A 17743-nucleotide genomic window follows, 5' to 3' on the forward strand; every position below is an offset into this window, starting at 1 on the left:
CCCCAGCTTGACTCCTGTCCGCTGTACATTTCAGGAGCGGTGAGAAAGGAAGGATGGAGGATGGAGGGATGGGTGGGAGGGGTGCAAAATCAAAGTCTAGGCCATGGATTACTCCTTGGGAGGGGAGGGGGCAGGTTCAAAGAGCTTTTTGTGATGGGGACAGAAGGAGAATCATTTTGGACAGAGGATAATATGGTTTTGAGATCGCTCTCCATTGATGTCATGTGGGATCTGAGGGTTCAAACGGCCACACAGGGCTGAGCTGGTCAGACCCAGACATACTCTGTGTGCCTATGATCAGATGCAGAAACATTAACAAGAGTGCACACTTGTGCACACACATGCACATGGCCCTGGCTCTTTGACTTGTGTATAAAGGATGTTACAGGAATCGTAACATCAACAACATAACATTTTTGTAACATCTTTTCCATAAGTCATATTTATTTGTATATTATGTCAAGCAAAACCTCAAGGCATTAAAACCATTTAAAAAACACGTAAACAAAATGAGTATCTTTTTATTTGGAGGGGGGGGGCAATTTCACGTGAAGCGTGAAATAACAAATTAATTACGCATTATGTCCCCTTTAAAATGCAGAGGTCTTAAAGTAGTCCTGCATCAGATTTAAATAAAACACGATATTACTGACTAGTAACACACAATTTCAATGCCAAAGCCCTTTTCCCATGTATAACGCACCAAGATTGACATGTTAGAATGGTCATAGTTGATGGGAAACCATTCAACCAGAAGTTTCATTTAAAGTAGTCCTGCATCAGATTCAACACCAACCATGACCTATCAGAAGCAGCACTAGGGGGACAGAGACAGATCACAGACCTATACTTGTCGCTGACATGATATCGCGTGAGAGTTCACACCACTCTAAATGCATGCCTTGTTTGGTCTTTTGTGTTGTGTCATGACACACTGCTCCTTCAGTCCAGGGAACAGTTACATGTCATCATTTGAATTGCCTTCCCTTTCTCTTCCTCTGTCTCTCACTCTCTCTCTCCTATCTCTTTTCTCCCGTTCCCCTTCACCTCCTCTCTGATTATCCTTGTGAGAAATTCTGTCTTGGGGCATACATGTACACAGACTGTACACTTTCAATTATACTTTACTCCTACTGGGCCTAGTCCAGGAAACCTACACACACACACACACAAACACACACAGTGTGAGACATTGAAAAGGCAAAGGCCCTTTGCTGTTATGCAAATATATAGAATCGGTAAAACGGTTGAGTGAGAATTATATTTGAATTAAATGAGGCTTTGGCTTTCTACGACGCTGAATTGCCAAGTCTCAATACGCCGTCCTAGGCCACTGCCATGCATATTATGCATTTGACGAAACTCGAACTGACATAAGTACCATGGCTCGCTTTCAATCCGATTACTCGGCTAAACCACATCAATACCAGCCAGCCAACGGGCGCTAGCGTCCTCCATTCATGTGGCCAGAGAACAACCCCAGCCCCTCCTCGGTACACAAGCGCCCTCGCCGCCACCTCCAAGCCCCCACGCTCAGCCCATCAGCCAGGCTCAATGGGGCCCTTTCGACAAGGTGCTTCCCTCACCCCTCTAGGCCCAGGGCTAAAACAAAGCCTAAGACTGTGTCCCTATATTCAGGTCTGAACTCCCACTACAGCCACCGTTCTCACACACTCATCCACCTACAGTAGACCTAGCACTCAGTCTGGAGAAAGGAGGACTTTTTTCTCTACAAACACTCCCTTTTTGTGTGAGTGTTTTTCCCCTATGTGTCCCCATTAGAACCATCACTGGGAATAATGGCCCAGGTTAGCATGACCGAAGGCCCGTTTCTACTAGCATTGATAGCTTGTTAGCAACCAACCCTTTATTCAAACTGGTCTTGACAACCACAAAGTTTCCCCCCTTTTCTTCACAGGTTTTGTGGCGACGCTTGGGTTTATTTCTCTCCTGGTCGAACCTACAATTTAACCAGAAAGGTTTACAAGACTTTGCTAAACAACCTGCCAGGTGCATCAGAGATCTCTAAAGACCTGCTGAAGCCATGGAACTTTATGAGGCTAAATAAGATTAGAATAAGAATGGAATAGCTACGTTATAGAACACTAATGTGTCCTGAGCAGCCGTGACCAATCTAGAACTAATGAGTGTTCTATGAGGGCTTTCTAAATGCTCAATGTTCTTTTCCCTGATAATTAGCCATCCTTCTCAATGGGAGAATAAAATAGGGGTTTGAATTGAATAGGTTGTTTGAGGTAAGGGGAGGGTACAAAGACAATATTGGGGCAAACGTTTCCCATACTTGTTAGCCTCACGGGGTTGCCTGGTGAAATTGCTTCAGTCAAGCACTGTGGCACTCTTGTGTATGAATATCAATCTCCACATGATTCTACAAGGTAGAGGCGGCATTACATATTTATAGGGATCTACATCTAACTCTCTGAAACATTTAGTATAACCACTACAGAATGTAGTAGTAGTATGGGGCAGGTTTTATAGGGGTGCTTTGTATACTTCTCTCTCCTGCTTTTGTTTTACAGTTATAATAACAGTTAACCGGACATCCTGTTGGTCCGAGAGACATCATGGGTTCCAAACCAACTCAACTGAACATAAAAACGAAAACTGTACACATCTTGGTCCTCACAACAATGTGTGCATAGGGAGATGGAACAAGAATGCTCTAAAAGGTCACAAAATACAGTATTTCAGGCAGCACACTGCATTTTCTGTAGGCCCTATGAACAATGTTTTGGCTGAACGATTACATGTGTCAAATTTGGTTGTTCAAAATAAAATAAAAATTAGTTAACTGAGCAAAACACCATTATGAATTCATGAGCAGACCTCAGTGTTTTTGTGGACACCGCTGTTGGTTTAAAAGAACAGCCGTCATAAACTAAGACTGTCTGCCAAGTAAATTGGGGTAACAGGTGCAAAAAGGGCAACACATACTGAAACGCTTTGTCCATGGACTTGTGCCGTTCTCCGTATGAAAACAGGGGGTTATGTTTAATGCAAAGTTAATATCGATTTAATGCTTGTCAGAGCTCCTCTGAATCTTGGGCCCTTTGCTAATCCCCTCAGTGTTCCGCCGTCCTCTGCGCCCAGCCCAAAGCAGATGCCGTGGCCCTGCGCAGTGCAGAGCAGAGAGGGAGGCAAGGGGTATGTCTGCTCCGAGGTGGCTTAGCGGTTGTGTTAAAAAACATCTGCACAACAACGTGTAAAACAAATGCCCTTGATTGAAAATATCCCAGATTAAATCGATGATTATAATCCTTATATAGGAAATGTAGATTTCCAATTGCTATCCAAAATAGTAGGCTATTTATTTTTTCGACGAGCTTAAAATGTGGTATAGCCTATAGCTATACTCAGGTGCTGTAGCCTAATCAAATCCCCGAATGCTAGCCTATTGCATTCACATCCTGATCAGAAATTCGCCTGATTTCGTTGGATAGGCCTACGTGTGTGCTATGATGTAGGCTACGTTCTTATCATAATTAGGTTTAATTGGTTTCAAATGGTGATGTTTTCATTTTTCTTGGATGTTGCGTAGGCCTATCAGCCGCAAATGGGATGTGGAGGGTTCATGTTCCACATGGATGTCACATCTTAAAATTTTGATTTAATACACCGGCCAGCTGTTTTTGGTCTGTTTGGTTAAGAGAAAACAATCGAACCAGACTTGAAGAGCTAGTAGAAATTAGTTTCGGTCACTGAGGCTAAGCTATATTTCCTGCAAACCATCTGCTTCGTTTTTACAATTGGGGGATTTTCTGAAATCGTAAAACCTGTAAGCTTAATTCTTTGAACTCAAAAAAAGAAAATCTCGGCAAGGTGCTGTGTAGGCCTAAGGTGTTTTAATACGGCGCTGCGTTTCGGCACATTAGCTCTAATGCAAATTTAATGAACAAGAATTTGTGTTCAATGTTGAATAATTTCACGGTTGTGCTCAAAATTAGATTTCATTTGAGCACAACCTGTTTAAGTATGTTCAACTTTAGTCAATCTTAACATAGTTCAATAAGCATAGTAGGCTATTGGTCTAGGCCTTATTTCATGTCTGAAAGAGTGCATGGCCAGAAGGGTGGAGGAAGATAGTGAAGTAGTTATTACAGTCAGGTGCACGTGAGCGTTTATGCTTACAAACATCAACACTCGAATGAAAAGGCTTCTCCTTTCCGTCAAGCGTGCAGTTTAACTAAATAGTAGGTTTACTCGTGAAGCTGCAAGGTAAATAATAATCCGAGAAAATACATCAGGCCTGGCTTTCATTTATTTTTTACATTAGCATAGGTACCAATGTATTGGGAAAAATAATTGTATAGGTGTTATATTTTCATATTTTCGCCCAACTCTGGTGAATGATTAACATTTAACAAAAGAAGGGTAGCCTTAAAAAAGCCGCATTGCTTTACCACCAGTAAAAAAGAGAATCGTTTTATGGGAGGCTGACCCATGCAGTGCCACACGCAGGTTCTACTTTATTGTTAAGTGTCAAAGCAAAAAAAAAAAAGTTTTTAGGATGGCTTGCAAACCACAGGAGGAAAATGATAAACGCCCATTGATGAAATAGATTATAGAACTGGGAGAAAACGAACAAAAGGGTCTCTTTGAGGAAGATTCTATTTAGAAGCTCCTTTCTGTCCGTTCGGCTCAGAGAGGTGAATCCTGAGGCCAGTTTGCTAAGACCTGTGACTAATGGCGTCTGACCGCTGCTCTTTTGGTTTTGTTCTCCTAAACCATTCATTTTAAAGTGGGTTACCTTGGCATTTTTCTCTCTGGAGAGTCAACTCTGATGATTTAAAAGTGAGGGAGAAGAGAGTCCGCGTGTGTCCTGTGATGGCACAGAAGGTAAAGCTCCATGAAATTACGCGCCTGCGCGCTTCCCAGGAGGACATAGGCATGTCGAACGACAAAATGAGTTGGAAATAATTATTACTTATATCTTTTACAAATTATTTCTCTCCAGTAGGCTACCTTAAGTCACGTCTGCTTCAACAGACTTACATGATGACCGTGAAAACTCGGGGATGATCCCATTCTGTACATCCTACATCAAATGCTCTTAGCCTACAATTAAGAAAAAAATATTATTTATTGTTATAGCCAATACAATATCTCTCAAATATTACAATTCATGTGAATTGTAATGTAAATTCATTAATTTATGAGAAGCCTAAACGACTGATTTTGACAAATATTATACCATGTTAACATGTGCGTTGCTGTCCCAGCATCAACCTATCGCTAGATACAGCAGCAGCATAAAGGGCAGGCTCTCCATTCAACTAATTCGCTCATAAAATTCAGCACCATTTCTTCTAAACAGGCTTGGAGATTAGATACTTTCACTGCAGAATGAGGCCAATAACGCCTATTGAAATTAATCTGAATAATACAAAAACTTTTTTAAAGATTTGTGTCAGGGTCAGAAAGAAGGAACCAGCCGAGTCTGACAGTTGCTTCATGGATAAGAGGATAAGAAGGCTAGCGCCGTGACCAGATTTTGAGCGGGACCAGAGAGATGAAACACAAGCTTTAAGATCCACAACTTCAAACCGTTAAAACTCGCTCTTTATGTCATGTTTCGTTTGTTTAAAACTTCGACAGATACGCATTTGTCGTTTCACTTCAACAAACAACAAAACATAATAATAGTAGGCCTAATGACACTATGAATGTTTGACTATTGAATATCAAACATTATGATGATTAATAATGGCAATAATAGCAGTGCAATGATAACCATGCTCTAGGCTTCTTCCAAATGAAAAAGAATGATTGAATTATGAATTTAATACAAATTGTAATTTAATATTTTGATGTGGCGCAGGGACTTCCTATTTGTCTACTGAAAGCCTACTGAAATTTTTCGATAGAGTTGTGTTAAAGATAAAGAAAAAAAAACGTTCCTTAAATGTGGCTAAAATGTACGGATTTAAAACGAGGCTGTGGCGAAGCTCTTCATTCTCAGCGGTCAACCATTCAAACTCTAATCTAACGACATTATCCTGTAAGGTGCTCAAATGAATTTAATAGATTCTTTTTACAGAAGTCCTCTATTCAGAGCAAACGTTGTTTGAATCTTTTAGAAATAGCCTTTTAATTAGCTCGAGTGTGTTGCCATCACTATCACTGTGAAAGCTACACCAAGGAGTGGTCAGTATGCAAAATTGATGACTACACTCTCTCTTTGTCGAGAGGACATTGTCCATCGCTTGCTTATGAAGTCTAATCCAATCATAAATTACTCCCCTAAACCAATCAGAGGGCTCAGAATTCCCCCTGAAAGAAACTCACGTCGAGAACTTTGTTGAACTTCATTGTTTGGCTGTCAGTTTCGAAAGGGCTTTGCTAACGGCCCCGCTATAAAAACCCTTATTCTAAAGTCGAGCACCAGTGAGTACTTTCCCCTTGGATCATAGGAGAAGAAAACTTTAGTGAGAGATAGAACTTTCATACTTTTCCCTCACCCACCCAAACCTGAGCAATGATGTTCCCCAGCGCACTCGCGCCACCTGCAATGTACCCAGGGACTCTGTCTCTACCCCAGTCACTGCAGTCAGCATTTGCCGCTCATTCGAGCTTTCTAATGGAAGACCTGCTGCGGATCAGCCGGCCTGTGAGCTACATGCACCGGACAGTTCCCTCTCACAGCGTGTCGCCTTCAGTGACAGGAATCACCACGCTCACGAGCGGCCGCACTGACATGGCTGTCATTTCTTCGCAGACAAGGGCGAGTTCTCCTCAGACCTCAGTTTCCATGCACAGCGACCCTAACTATCTAAAGTTTGGAGTTAACGCCATCCTAGCACCATCCAGACACGGTAAGAACATTCAAATGCCGAGTCATTTCTATTATTCACCATCTCTTAACTGAAAAACCGACTGAGTCACTGTCTGAAGCCTGTGTTAACGTATCACATTGACTGTGCGTAATTACGCAAACGATTTTCCATAACGTTGACATTTTACTAATAATTCTGAGAACACATGCATGTATGGACGGACATACGTCATAATACATATAATTTATGTTTACTTAAAACATTTATTCACAGCATCCTCCTCCCCATCCTTGCACGGCCTTCACTCCAAAGCTTTCCCTCTACCGTATTTTGACGGGTCGTTTCATCCATTCGTCAGAGCATCGTATTTTCCAGGTAAATGCACAAAACTGAAATCACCCTCGTGCATTTATGTAAAAGATCCGTGGTTAATGTCAGTCTTGAGGACGGTTTGAGTTTACTTCTGTGAATCCCAAAGGGTGGAACACAAGCATTGGTTCAGAGGTTGGAAGTGGTAGAACATCGTGGAATCAGTCTCGCCAATTTGATGCCCTATTTAGCAGAGCCAGTGACTGCTGACATTTTGCACCGGTTCCCCTAATCTACAAATTAGCCGGAATTGTCATGGTCCAAATTTGAGGCGGATCCCTTCTCACAAGGAAGCTGCTGGCGCCTCTTCATCGCCTCTTTTTCCCACCGAGCCAGTGCACTTAGCTACTGATAGCTAACAAAGCTTTCAGCACCGTGACCAATCGGTCGGCTCCCTTCGGGCAGCCACACACAGACCCAGCGTTGACTTAACCATGCTGCTGATAGGCATTTACTAGTCATGGACTAATTCCCCATTAGGGCCCTATTCACTATTTTGAATATTCTCACAAGACCTCATAGAGTGGTATGCATGTTTATGGATAGTTCTGTTGTGTGGAATCTATATGCGTACAATGGATAAAGTAGCCTGTAGTCAGGGGTTCAAATTATTCTAGACCCAATATGTATATTTACCAATAGGCCTACGCAATGCAAACCCAAAGTAAACTATTTGGTAATGAAAATAGACAACGTTGTAAGCTATGTAGGCCCTTTCACGTCCCCGGGACAGATAGGCCTGAAACTACCTCTTAAACATGTGAAAGCATCACAACAACTTTTAGGTCATCGAATAAAACTGGTGTGAGAGCGAGAAATGTCTTTACATCAGCATTCTCCGAATGATCTTGGCATGCAGTTGTGTTTAGTTTGAAATGGTATTTGTCCTTTGTTGCAGTAATATATGGTTTTAGCGGCCTGTCCTCAGCCTTTTCCAGTTAGTTCATTACTACACAATTACCGTTCACGCCGCATTAGCTCTTCTATCTTCCACCGGAGCTTTCGAAAGGAACACTATGCCTTCTTACCATACCAATGCTCGATGGGACCAAGAAATGTGCTAATTAGTTAACTCTTGCCAATTCACTTGAACGGACTGCTTTTAAGAACTTCAGAACAACAAAACAACTGTCAATATTGATACACTTCCTGATACTTTGCTTTCTACAACCTAGGAATGTTACAGTGCCTTTTTGTATGTTGGTTTCCACTTATGCGACTTGTATTTGCTATCGTGGAATGACGATGTATTTTATTTATTCACAGCATCATCTTCTGTTGTACCTATTCCTGGAACGTTCTCATGGCCGCTGGCTGCCAGGGGCAAGCCTAGAAGAGGAATGCTTCGACGAGCAGTGTTCTCTGACGTGCAGCGGAAAGCATTGGAGAAAATGTTTCAAAAACAGAAATATATCAGCAAACCTGACAGAAAGAAACTGGCCTCTAAATTAGGTCTCAAAGATTCACAGGTGAGAATACAATATGAGTTCACACGCTGGTCAATTTTGTAGGTTAGCTGAAGCGAAACTAGTCAGTAGAAATAGGTAGGCCCTAGGCTAAGTTAGCCTATATTTCATTATAAATTCGATAGCCACTTCAGAGTTTGTTCAATGTGCACAAGATTGATCAATGATTACATGAAATAAACCCGTTTGTTTTTTATCTTTATTTTTTTAAAGGTAAAAATATGGTTCCAAAACCGAAGAATGAAGTGGCGCAATTCCAAAGAGAGAGAATTGCTGTCAACCGGAGGGAGTCGGGAACAAACGCTGCCCACCAAACTGAACCCCCACCCGGACCTTAGTGACGTCGCCAAGAAGTCGTGTGAGGAAGAGGTGGAAGCTTACAGACGGGACAGTCTGCGCGCTTCTTTCTGCCACTCTCCGTCCGACCGCGACCACTTGAACAGCATAGAGTCGCATCTTTCCTCGCCTTCCATTTCTAGCAAGCACTCGGACTTTTCAGAATCGGAGGACGAAGAAATTACCGTGTCTTAGTTGTGAATAGATGACTTATGATACATTTTTTAAATAACAATGTGAACATAAATTACGCGATACACAAGTGTCACTTCTTATCCTTGTAACTTTAAGCACCATTTCAGTTTCATCTGTCTTGCAGATATACCCCGGTGGTTGTTTTAAGGGATTCACTCCTTGAAGTAAATTAGCTGTATTTTCTCAGCCCTTTGTAACTTGCTAAAATATTTTAAAGGAAATCTTTATACCAAGAGTATTATTATCACTGACTATACAAGTAGATTGAACACTTAAAAAAGACTATATAGATGCTAGATGTATATAAAAACACATATTTTATTCGTATGTCTTGTATGAATATTTGTACTCCCGAGTATATTTTTCTAAATAAACGTATCCAAATGTATAATAAATGTCAAGCTGATTATAAGTGAATAAATGAATGAAATAATATTTAAACGTTATTGACTCGCATTGAAGTGAGAAAGATCAATGACGACTGTTATTCATTATAAGGTCAGATTCATTCACAAAGTTTCTTCATTTAGGAAACCTATAAATTGACAAGGAATAACAACTTAAAAGAGATGGAAACTGTACATTGGTAACAAATACTAGTTCTGCTAGAAAATTTTATTGAAACATGGAAAATATCTAATCTTTACAAAATTAAAATGTACATGAGCAAAATTCACATATTAAAGACTAATCAAAAGATTATTAACAACTGGATGATGGAAATATCTCACCTTTCCCCTACACATTTCAATATACAAACTCTGTGGTAAAAACAAACAAAACATCAACACCCACACACAAACACACATTTCTATTTGTTCTTGCATCAACCACATACTCAAGCAATGAAAACACACCCACCTAATTATCCACAGATCAGTTCACAGGCTGACTGACAGGAAAACACATCTTGGCATCAATAACTGGAAAAAGTACCATAAACACTCCAGTCTTTTTTGGCATCAGTCTAAAGTTCTAGAATGCATGTTGCATAGAATTCTGTTCTAAGAACACTGAGTCTGGGTAGCAGGAACATAAGGATTGGGGGGCAAGCCCATGGGGGGTGGGGGGGGGTACCTCACATCTGCCTAAGCGTCTGAGAGAACCCTCCATGCTATGAGGAAAGAAAGCCTTGGTCACTCGACCTACAGCAACACACCAGATCTCTTTAGCACTTGATGCTAATGAATACAGCTGCTAACTCCCCTGAGTGACTCCCTGGACATGCAAGCTATCATCTGGGGTAGTTTAGGCCCAGGGTGGACCTCTCTCTCTGGCCCAGCGTGAAGTTCTCTATGGCCCGGAGGTGGACCTCTCTGATGGGCCTTATGGATTATCCTCAGCACCCTTGATCTGAAATTACACTGGAGCTGTGATATAGATGTCAGTTGCTGGAATACCAGCAAAACCAGAAAGAGAGATACTACGCACAACAATTCTGCGATCTCGGGGAAGACCATGAGGTACTATTGTAAACTCAGTTCTCTATTAGGTATGTGTTGCCAGCACAGTGCAGCAGGATTCTTCTCTCTCAGTCCTTGTGCTACACACAGTCAGAAGACATCTTCTCCCCTGCCCTGCTGGACAGTTGAAACACAAACTAATCAAACACAAACACTGAGAGGCAGAGATGTCGATGAGTCACTGACATTGGTCCGCCTAGACCCTTCCTCTTCTCTCACTCCCCGGGAGCACCATTGAAGCAACAAGGAACATCTCTGAGCTAGCCTGGGAACCTAATAACAACCAAAACTCACAGCTTCTGAAACTCTGCAGCTATCCCCTGGTGTTTGTGCAGGCAACCTCTGGTATATGAGCAAGGCCTCGTTGAGATGGACCCAGAGAGGGGTGTTTCTCCTGGGATGATCAGCACCTACTGGCGATCCCCCATGCAGATTTGATTGAATCCTCAGTATAGATTGCTACATTTACATAATATGTTATTGTTATGAGACAATATGTGCACCATTATCCAGTATTTCATGTCTCGGATTTAAATCTCAGTTTGATTTTTGTCTTTTAGACTTCTCATAAGGTGCACTCGATTAAGTTTATTCAGTTCAGGGATAGCAGTGGAAGTGTACAGATTGAGCCTAAACAAGAACACCTCTGTATTTAACCCTAAAATGCTGCTACTATGTCAGCAAGAGGGATTAATCCACCAATCACAACGAAGACTCCAGCGAAGGGTCCAGCTGGTCATCATGGTGATCGTTGCTATTGGAGTCGGAGTCATAGCTCTGTGGCCCAGAGCTGTGTGCCGCCTCCTTCAGCCTCATCAGCATGCTCATCTGGAGGGAGGAGTCAGGGGTCAGGGCATCCACAGTCACCTTCAACTTTATAGGACCTCTTGGTAGGATACCTGGGTTTACTGATCTGGACTGACTAGATCTTGACACAGGTTTACTGATCTGAACTGATTAGATCTAGATCTGGGTGTACTGATCTGGACAGACTAGATCTAGACCTGGGTGTACTGATCGGGACAGACTAACCAGGGGGTCTGTGTCCTTCTCTCCCTGGGGGTTCTGCATGCTGGGGCATCCGTCGCTAGAGAGGGCATATCCATCGAAGCCCACGTCCTGTGGCCGCAGCTGGAGCAGGGGGGGGCAGGCCTGCTGCTGGGGGCTGGAGCTCCAGGGGAATGTCTCCATCACCCACTGGGAAGGGTCCTCCCACCCCGCCCTTCGGCCAAACAGCTGGGGGAAGGTCAGACACACCTGCTTGGTTAGGAACCATTTACTCTAGACTGTATACATCTGGAAGTGAGACAGGTTGGGTTAGAAAACACCTACCCTAGACTGGATACATCTGGAGGTAAGACAGACCAACTAGTCAAATATGTACATTTTACAGAAGAGTTTTTAGCTTGGTTAGCATAGTTAGCATCTACATGCCCTTTGGAATGTGGAGTGTCTGGGTACCTGCAGTCCCTCCCTGACTGCCTCCAGCATGTAGGGGATGATGGAGTAGTTCCACAGGTCTGTGAACCACACTCTAGACCCTCCCACATCCATGGGACAGGACAGAAAGAGGCGGGGCCCTGGTGATGAAGACAAACCACATTGTATTATACTGTATAGAGAGGAGAGAAAGAGGAGGAGAGTGAAGGGGAGGTGAAGAGAAGAAAGGCGACGGAAGGAAGGAAAATGGTCCTCACCAATGGTGACATCAGAGGAACTGTGTGTCTCTAGGAAGTGGTTGAGGTGAAGCCACACTCTGGGGATCCACTCCATGATCTTCACCAGCTCGCCATTCCGCACACGATTGTTTATCTCCGTCTCCAGCAGCTTCCTGCGCAGGAATCGCCCCAGGAAACCCTTCACCGGTTCTGTGTGATTGGCACACAGCACCCACCTGACAGGAACAAACAAAAGAAGAGATTTTAATTTCCTGTCAAAGCACACCTGTTTAGGGTGTAAGTAGCTATTGCACTCTTGTGGAGGACATTTATGTAAGGGAATGTAAGGGAAATAGATAACTACCGTAATTTTCGGACTATAAGGCGCACCTGAATATAAGCCGCAGCAGCTAAATTGAATGATGTGTACATATATAAGCCGCACTGGACTATAAGCCGCAGGTGTTTTAATGTTTAATTACCATATGTAAGGGTTCGTGCACAGAGGGGATTGTCGGGAAAGAGATGGCTGCTTGAGGAAGCTCCCATTTATTAACATTTCAACAAACAAGTTGCATATTTGCATAACGTATTCAAGTGTTACCAGTGTGCGAAATACGGGGGGGTCCGGGGGGGCTCGACCACCCCGATTAACCCATGAGCCCCCCTGAAAGCCTCAAATGCAAAATTTGAAGGCGGTCTAAATTTTTTTCTAAATAAATAAATATTGTCACTAATGGTCACCAATTTTTTTTTAAGCTCACCATGTTCAGTATTCAGAAATAAAAACATTTATTCACCATTTTTTTGGCCAAGCGGAGCCAGCCAGTCCTGTGCGCCTAACAGAAACGTTGAGAGGTCAATGGCTAGCAAGCGAAAGCTAACCAGAGTGTATCATTCACACACTTTGGGTTGACATCCAAAAAGGTGGCACTCAGAGATGAAGAGGCACCGAATGACAATGCTGTTGCAGCTAGCACAGTGGGCCCACTCACTACCAGAACAGAGGATCATCTCCCACTCAGTGATTCCCCAGAAGAAACGATGCCGAGTGCTCCGAAGACGCAGCAGGTGCTGAGGTAACGTTAGCTGCTACTGCTGCTAGCACAAGTGACTTGCCGGCTGGTTGGTCAACGAAGCAGGTGGGCGCATGGAAAGACCGCAACTGTCTCCGATAGGCTATACCTGGCATTTATTCAGTTAATTGCTCTTGTAAATGCGCCAGATTGGTGCCAATCATTGTCACGTCTGCATTGTAATGCACAACTTTGCCTCCTTGTTATAAAACAACGTGCATCCAAACAACTTTAGCCAATGCAACCTCTTATGTCAGTGTTGCTTTACGAATACTAGCCTACCATATAGAATAATTGTAGAATACTAGAATAATACCATATCGGATTATCAAAAATGGTTAAGTGTGTGCGTGTGTGTGTTGTCATGTAGGCTATAGACTGATTGTCTTGGCTTGCATCCATAATTTAGTTACTGTAATGTTATACCTACTGCCAGTAGCGGACTGACCATCAGTAGCGCCATGTTTATTTTACATAAAGCTCCCCAAATTTTTTTTCGCTCAAATCAGCCAAAAAAATTGTGCTTGCACGCTCGCATTAACAGTAGAACTCCCTACTAGCATCACATCAAACCTAGAATGTGCATGCATTAGCAGGGCACTTTGGTGGCGTATACGGGGATGGTTCTGGTGGGCCGGTCTGGATCAAAGTCCAAGGCCTATTTTTACTATCAGTCCGTCCCTGCCTACTAAATATTGAGCAAATTTAGATCGGTATTGCGCAACAATCGAGAGATGGGGACCCCCCCCGAATATTGATGGGTATTACGCACACTGAGTTTTACCATTTAGTGCAATAGTAGCTACAGAACATATACTGTGCTGTGTAAACTGTACACTGTACTGGCAGTGATCTACAGCAGTGGTTTTCAACCAGTGGTCCTTGAGGGAGTGCTAGGGGTTCCCCAGCAAAATTAGTTAATAGCGTCACAATCATTTAACTACTTAACTTTGGCTATTTTTGAAAAACCTTGAAAAAGTGTGCACATCTTTGAATATTTATATTTTTTAAAGGCGAAAATTTACTGATATCTTAGTGGCCATTAGCTGTAAAAATCCATAGATTAGCCGCACCGTTATATAAGCCGCAGGGTCGAAAAATTGGAAAAAAGGCGCGGCTTATAGTCCGAAAATTACGGTATATAGTTGATATGTATCCATACCCAGTCAGGTACCCATACATATATCCATTAAACATTTAACCAGCTCTCTACCTGAAGTTGTGATGAAGCTGCAGGTTAGGAGTGGCAGAAGAAGTCTGGTTCATCGTTCCAATTATGAAAGGACTGTGAAAAAAGTTGGAATACTTTTTATTAATGTGTGTGATGGTGTTTGTGTGTATGTGAGTGATGTGTGTGTGTGTGTATATACGTGTATGTGAGACGGTGTGTGTCTTCATACTGACCAGGGCTGGTGTTTGCTGTTGAGGAGCCCTTTGAATAGCTCCCCCAGAGATGGGATGTGGTGAAGGTTGTCCAGGATGACCACCAGGGGCCTGTCCAGCTGCTGGCTCCTGCTGTTACAATGCTCTGCCAGGTTACACAGGTACTGGCGCAGGTCCTGCAAACACACAGGGATGACAAACACAAATACATACAAGGATGCACAAACACACAAATGGTCAGTCAGAATCCATATAATACAGGAGGTAATATAGGCTAGACATAGAACTGTTGCCAGACCTTGCTGGACTTGTGATCAACGTTGAACGTGGCGATGAGCCCATCCTTGACCTCTTGCCCCTCCCTCTGGATCATGTGCTCAGCCAATCGGATGGCCAGGAAGCTCTTGCCGGTACCGCTGGGCCCTGATAGGATGATCCTGCGGTGCTCCTGCAGCTGGGACACGTAGCGTTGCATGATGGGACGCGGGATCAGAGTCTCAAACACCAGGCTGTCCTCGCTGTGCACACACACACCTACAGGGGGCAGCACAGCACATACTGCCTCACATACACATCTCAAATCCAGAGAGAGAACGAGATAGGGAGAAAAGAGAACGAGAGAAAGAAAAGAGATATACATAGAGAAAGAATGAAAGAAAAAAAGAGAGAGAGAGGGATCAAGAAAGCGTGATAGGGATACAGAGAGTCTGAGAGATGGAGACCAGTTCCGCCTGTGTACCTTTGAGAGACACGGTGATGGTGTCACTCTCCCCCACCAGGTACCCACAAGGCAGCAGTTCTGGGGTGTCTGTGCCGCTGGTCCTCTGGACCTCTCCGATGTTGTAGCCCAGAACACTGTCTGAGCCCAGACCCAGCTGGCCCGCCGGGTCAACATTGATGATGTACTCCTGGGTTGACCAATATGGGGGAAATATGGGGGGAAAGGGAGGGTTTTAGAGACTGGTAGTTTGTCATGAGATAATCTGGACCAAATCAGAACTACTATCAGTTGCAGATTGAAACAATGATGTTTGGATTGTATTTGTGTACAGAGCTAAATTAGTTGGGCCAGTTGGTGTTGGTTAGGGTCAGTACCAATATAGAGTGAGTTGGACTAGCTGGTTTGTGTTTGGTTCAGTACCAGTATAGAGTGAGTTGGACTTGTTGGACTAGCTGGTTTGAAACAGTACCTTGAAGAGGCGTCGAACCACTCCATCTAGAACGTCCCATTTGGTCTTCCCACTGACGCCAATGCAACCAATCAGGAACTGGCGATGCCTGCCCTCCTGCCAATCAAATTGCAAGATTGACTGATTAGGGTGTCCCGTACTACACACCATATTACACATTAAAGGAAGTCAGAGAGGGGCAGGGCTGCTGTGTGGTCTGTATACCTCTCTCCACGTGGCATCCTGGTCCAAACTGACCACCACCTTGACGTGTCTCCCCTCCTTCCTGGAAGAGCCCTCCCCATTGTCCTCCAACAGCATGTCTTGGAGGGGGGACCAGGGGTGTGAATACACACACACTGATACACACACTTAGAAACACTAGGGCTGTCCCCGACTAAGATTTTCTTTGGTCGACCAAGACTCGACTAAAACGTCTGAAAATCGACACAAAAAATTCTGTACAAACATTTTCCCGATCTGACTCAATGGCTGCTGGACATTGCAGATTCAGCCGCTAATAGCCTACTAATAATACGACTCGTATCACCAGTCCTGTTGCAACCGAATGCCGATGGTATTTAGTATCTCTTACAATATACTACAAATTAAAAATATTGTTTGTTTAACATGCAAATCATCAGAGCGCGCTTCTCACTGCCTGAACTTGCAGCACGCGAACTTACGTAGAAGTTGAGTGGGGAACGGTGCAACAGAGAAATATGTTGTTGTCTTGGCCGGAGAAGATAATGTCATTCGATTTGGATGTGATTCTTATAATAGGCATATTCATTTTTCAACCCAGCGCGTTAGCATGAGCGAAGTAGGGCTAGGCCAACTTACGTTTTTCAGGTGGTAGGCTACATCATATTCGACGTCGAACTATGAAAAATAAACCGTTGTTCGCAGAGTTTGCATTCAACGTTTTTCGAGTCACCAGGTACTTTGTAAATGTACTTTGAATGAAATGCTGCCATACCACAGATTTATTTGCCATTTTGACTAATAACACCGACAAAGTAGGCTATGGCAGAGTTTGTAGTTCGGCAGCCAATTGTGCTCGTGCCGTGTGCAAAATACCAAACCAAAACAAAGCGCAGATTAACGAAAGGGACCTTAACACCTTTTCTTTTAAATTATATATTTTTTGAGTTGCTTTATTTGTCTTAAATAATATAATCTAAAATTTCTGTAGAACATTTCGTTAATTCAGCAATGATGACACAAGCGGGAATCAGATCTCACACTGCCATAAACCAGCTCGACTAAAAAAATCTTAAGTCGACCAAGAGCATATCGACCAGAAAATCGACTAGTCGACTGAGTGGGGACAGCCCTAAGAAACACACACAGTCACATTTACCTACAGGCATGCACACACCCACACACATCCTAACACACAGACATCCTCACCCAGGCTGGTGGACTCTGTGAGGCTGAGGCTGTGCTGTGATTGGTTGTTTAAGGGCGAGACTATGGCGGCCTGAGGGGGACCTGAGGAGCCCTGACTGTCTGTCTTCAAACGCTCATTCTCCTGCTGCAGCCTCTCCATCTCCAACTGGACACACACACGTGCATGTGTACACACATACACACAGACACCCACGCAGGAACAACACACACACATTACATTTAGCAGACATTTAGTCATTTAGCAGACGCTCTTATCCAGAGCGACTTACAGTAAGTACAGGGACATTCTCCCCGAGGCCAGTAGGGTGAAGTGCCTTGCCCAAGGACACACGTCATTTTGCACGGCCGGGAATCGAACTGGCAACCTTCTGATTATTAGCCCGATACCCTAACCGCTCAGCCACCTGACTCCCACAAGTAC

At 43.5% G+C, this 17743-nt stretch overlaps 2 protein-coding genes across 2 annotated transcripts in view; one reads left to right on the forward strand and one right to left on the reverse strand.

Annotated features, from left to right (window-relative positions):
- The first annotated feature begins 6496 nt into the window (after positions 1-6496).
- dbx1b (developing brain homeobox 1b) lies at positions 6497-9459 on the forward strand. The gene is made up of 4 exons (XM_067233980.1): positions 6497-6833; positions 7068-7169; positions 8430-8632; positions 8843-9459. Exons 1-4 carry the CDS (start codon positions 6497-6499, stop codon positions 9158-9160), a joined length of 960 nt encoding a protein of 319 aa, XP_067090081.1. The 3' UTR covers positions 9161-9459.
- Positions 9460-9913: 454 nt separating this feature from the next.
- LOC136941483 (neuron navigator 2-like) overlaps positions 9914-17743 on the reverse strand; it is a 62403-nt gene continuing 54573 nt past the window's right edge. The window contains exons 27-37 of the mRNA XM_067233979.1: positions 17323-17467; positions 16135-16232; positions 15931-16026; positions 15480-15648; positions 15039-15274; positions 14762-14916; positions 14571-14642; positions 12321-12517; positions 12085-12203; positions 11656-11859; positions 9914-11451 (exon numbers count right to left, since the gene is read on the reverse strand). Of these exons, the coding sequence (XP_067090080.1) occupies positions 11326-11451; positions 11656-11859; positions 12085-12203; positions 12321-12517; positions 14571-14642; positions 14762-14916; positions 15039-15274; positions 15480-15648; positions 15931-16026; positions 16135-16232; positions 17323-17467 (1617 nt within the window). The 3' untranslated portion in view covers positions 9914-11325. The remainder of the gene's footprint in view (positions 11452-11655; positions 11860-12084; positions 12204-12320; positions 12518-14570; positions 14643-14761; positions 14917-15038; positions 15275-15479; positions 15649-15930; positions 16027-16134; positions 16233-17322; positions 17468-17743) is intronic.

The sequence above is a fragment of the Osmerus mordax genome, chromosome 4 (assembly GCF_038355195.1).
Source record: "Osmerus mordax isolate fOsmMor3 chromosome 4, fOsmMor3.pri, whole genome shotgun sequence".
Taxonomy (NCBI): Eukaryota; Metazoa; Chordata; class Actinopteri; order Osmeriformes; family Osmeridae; genus Osmerus; species Osmerus mordax.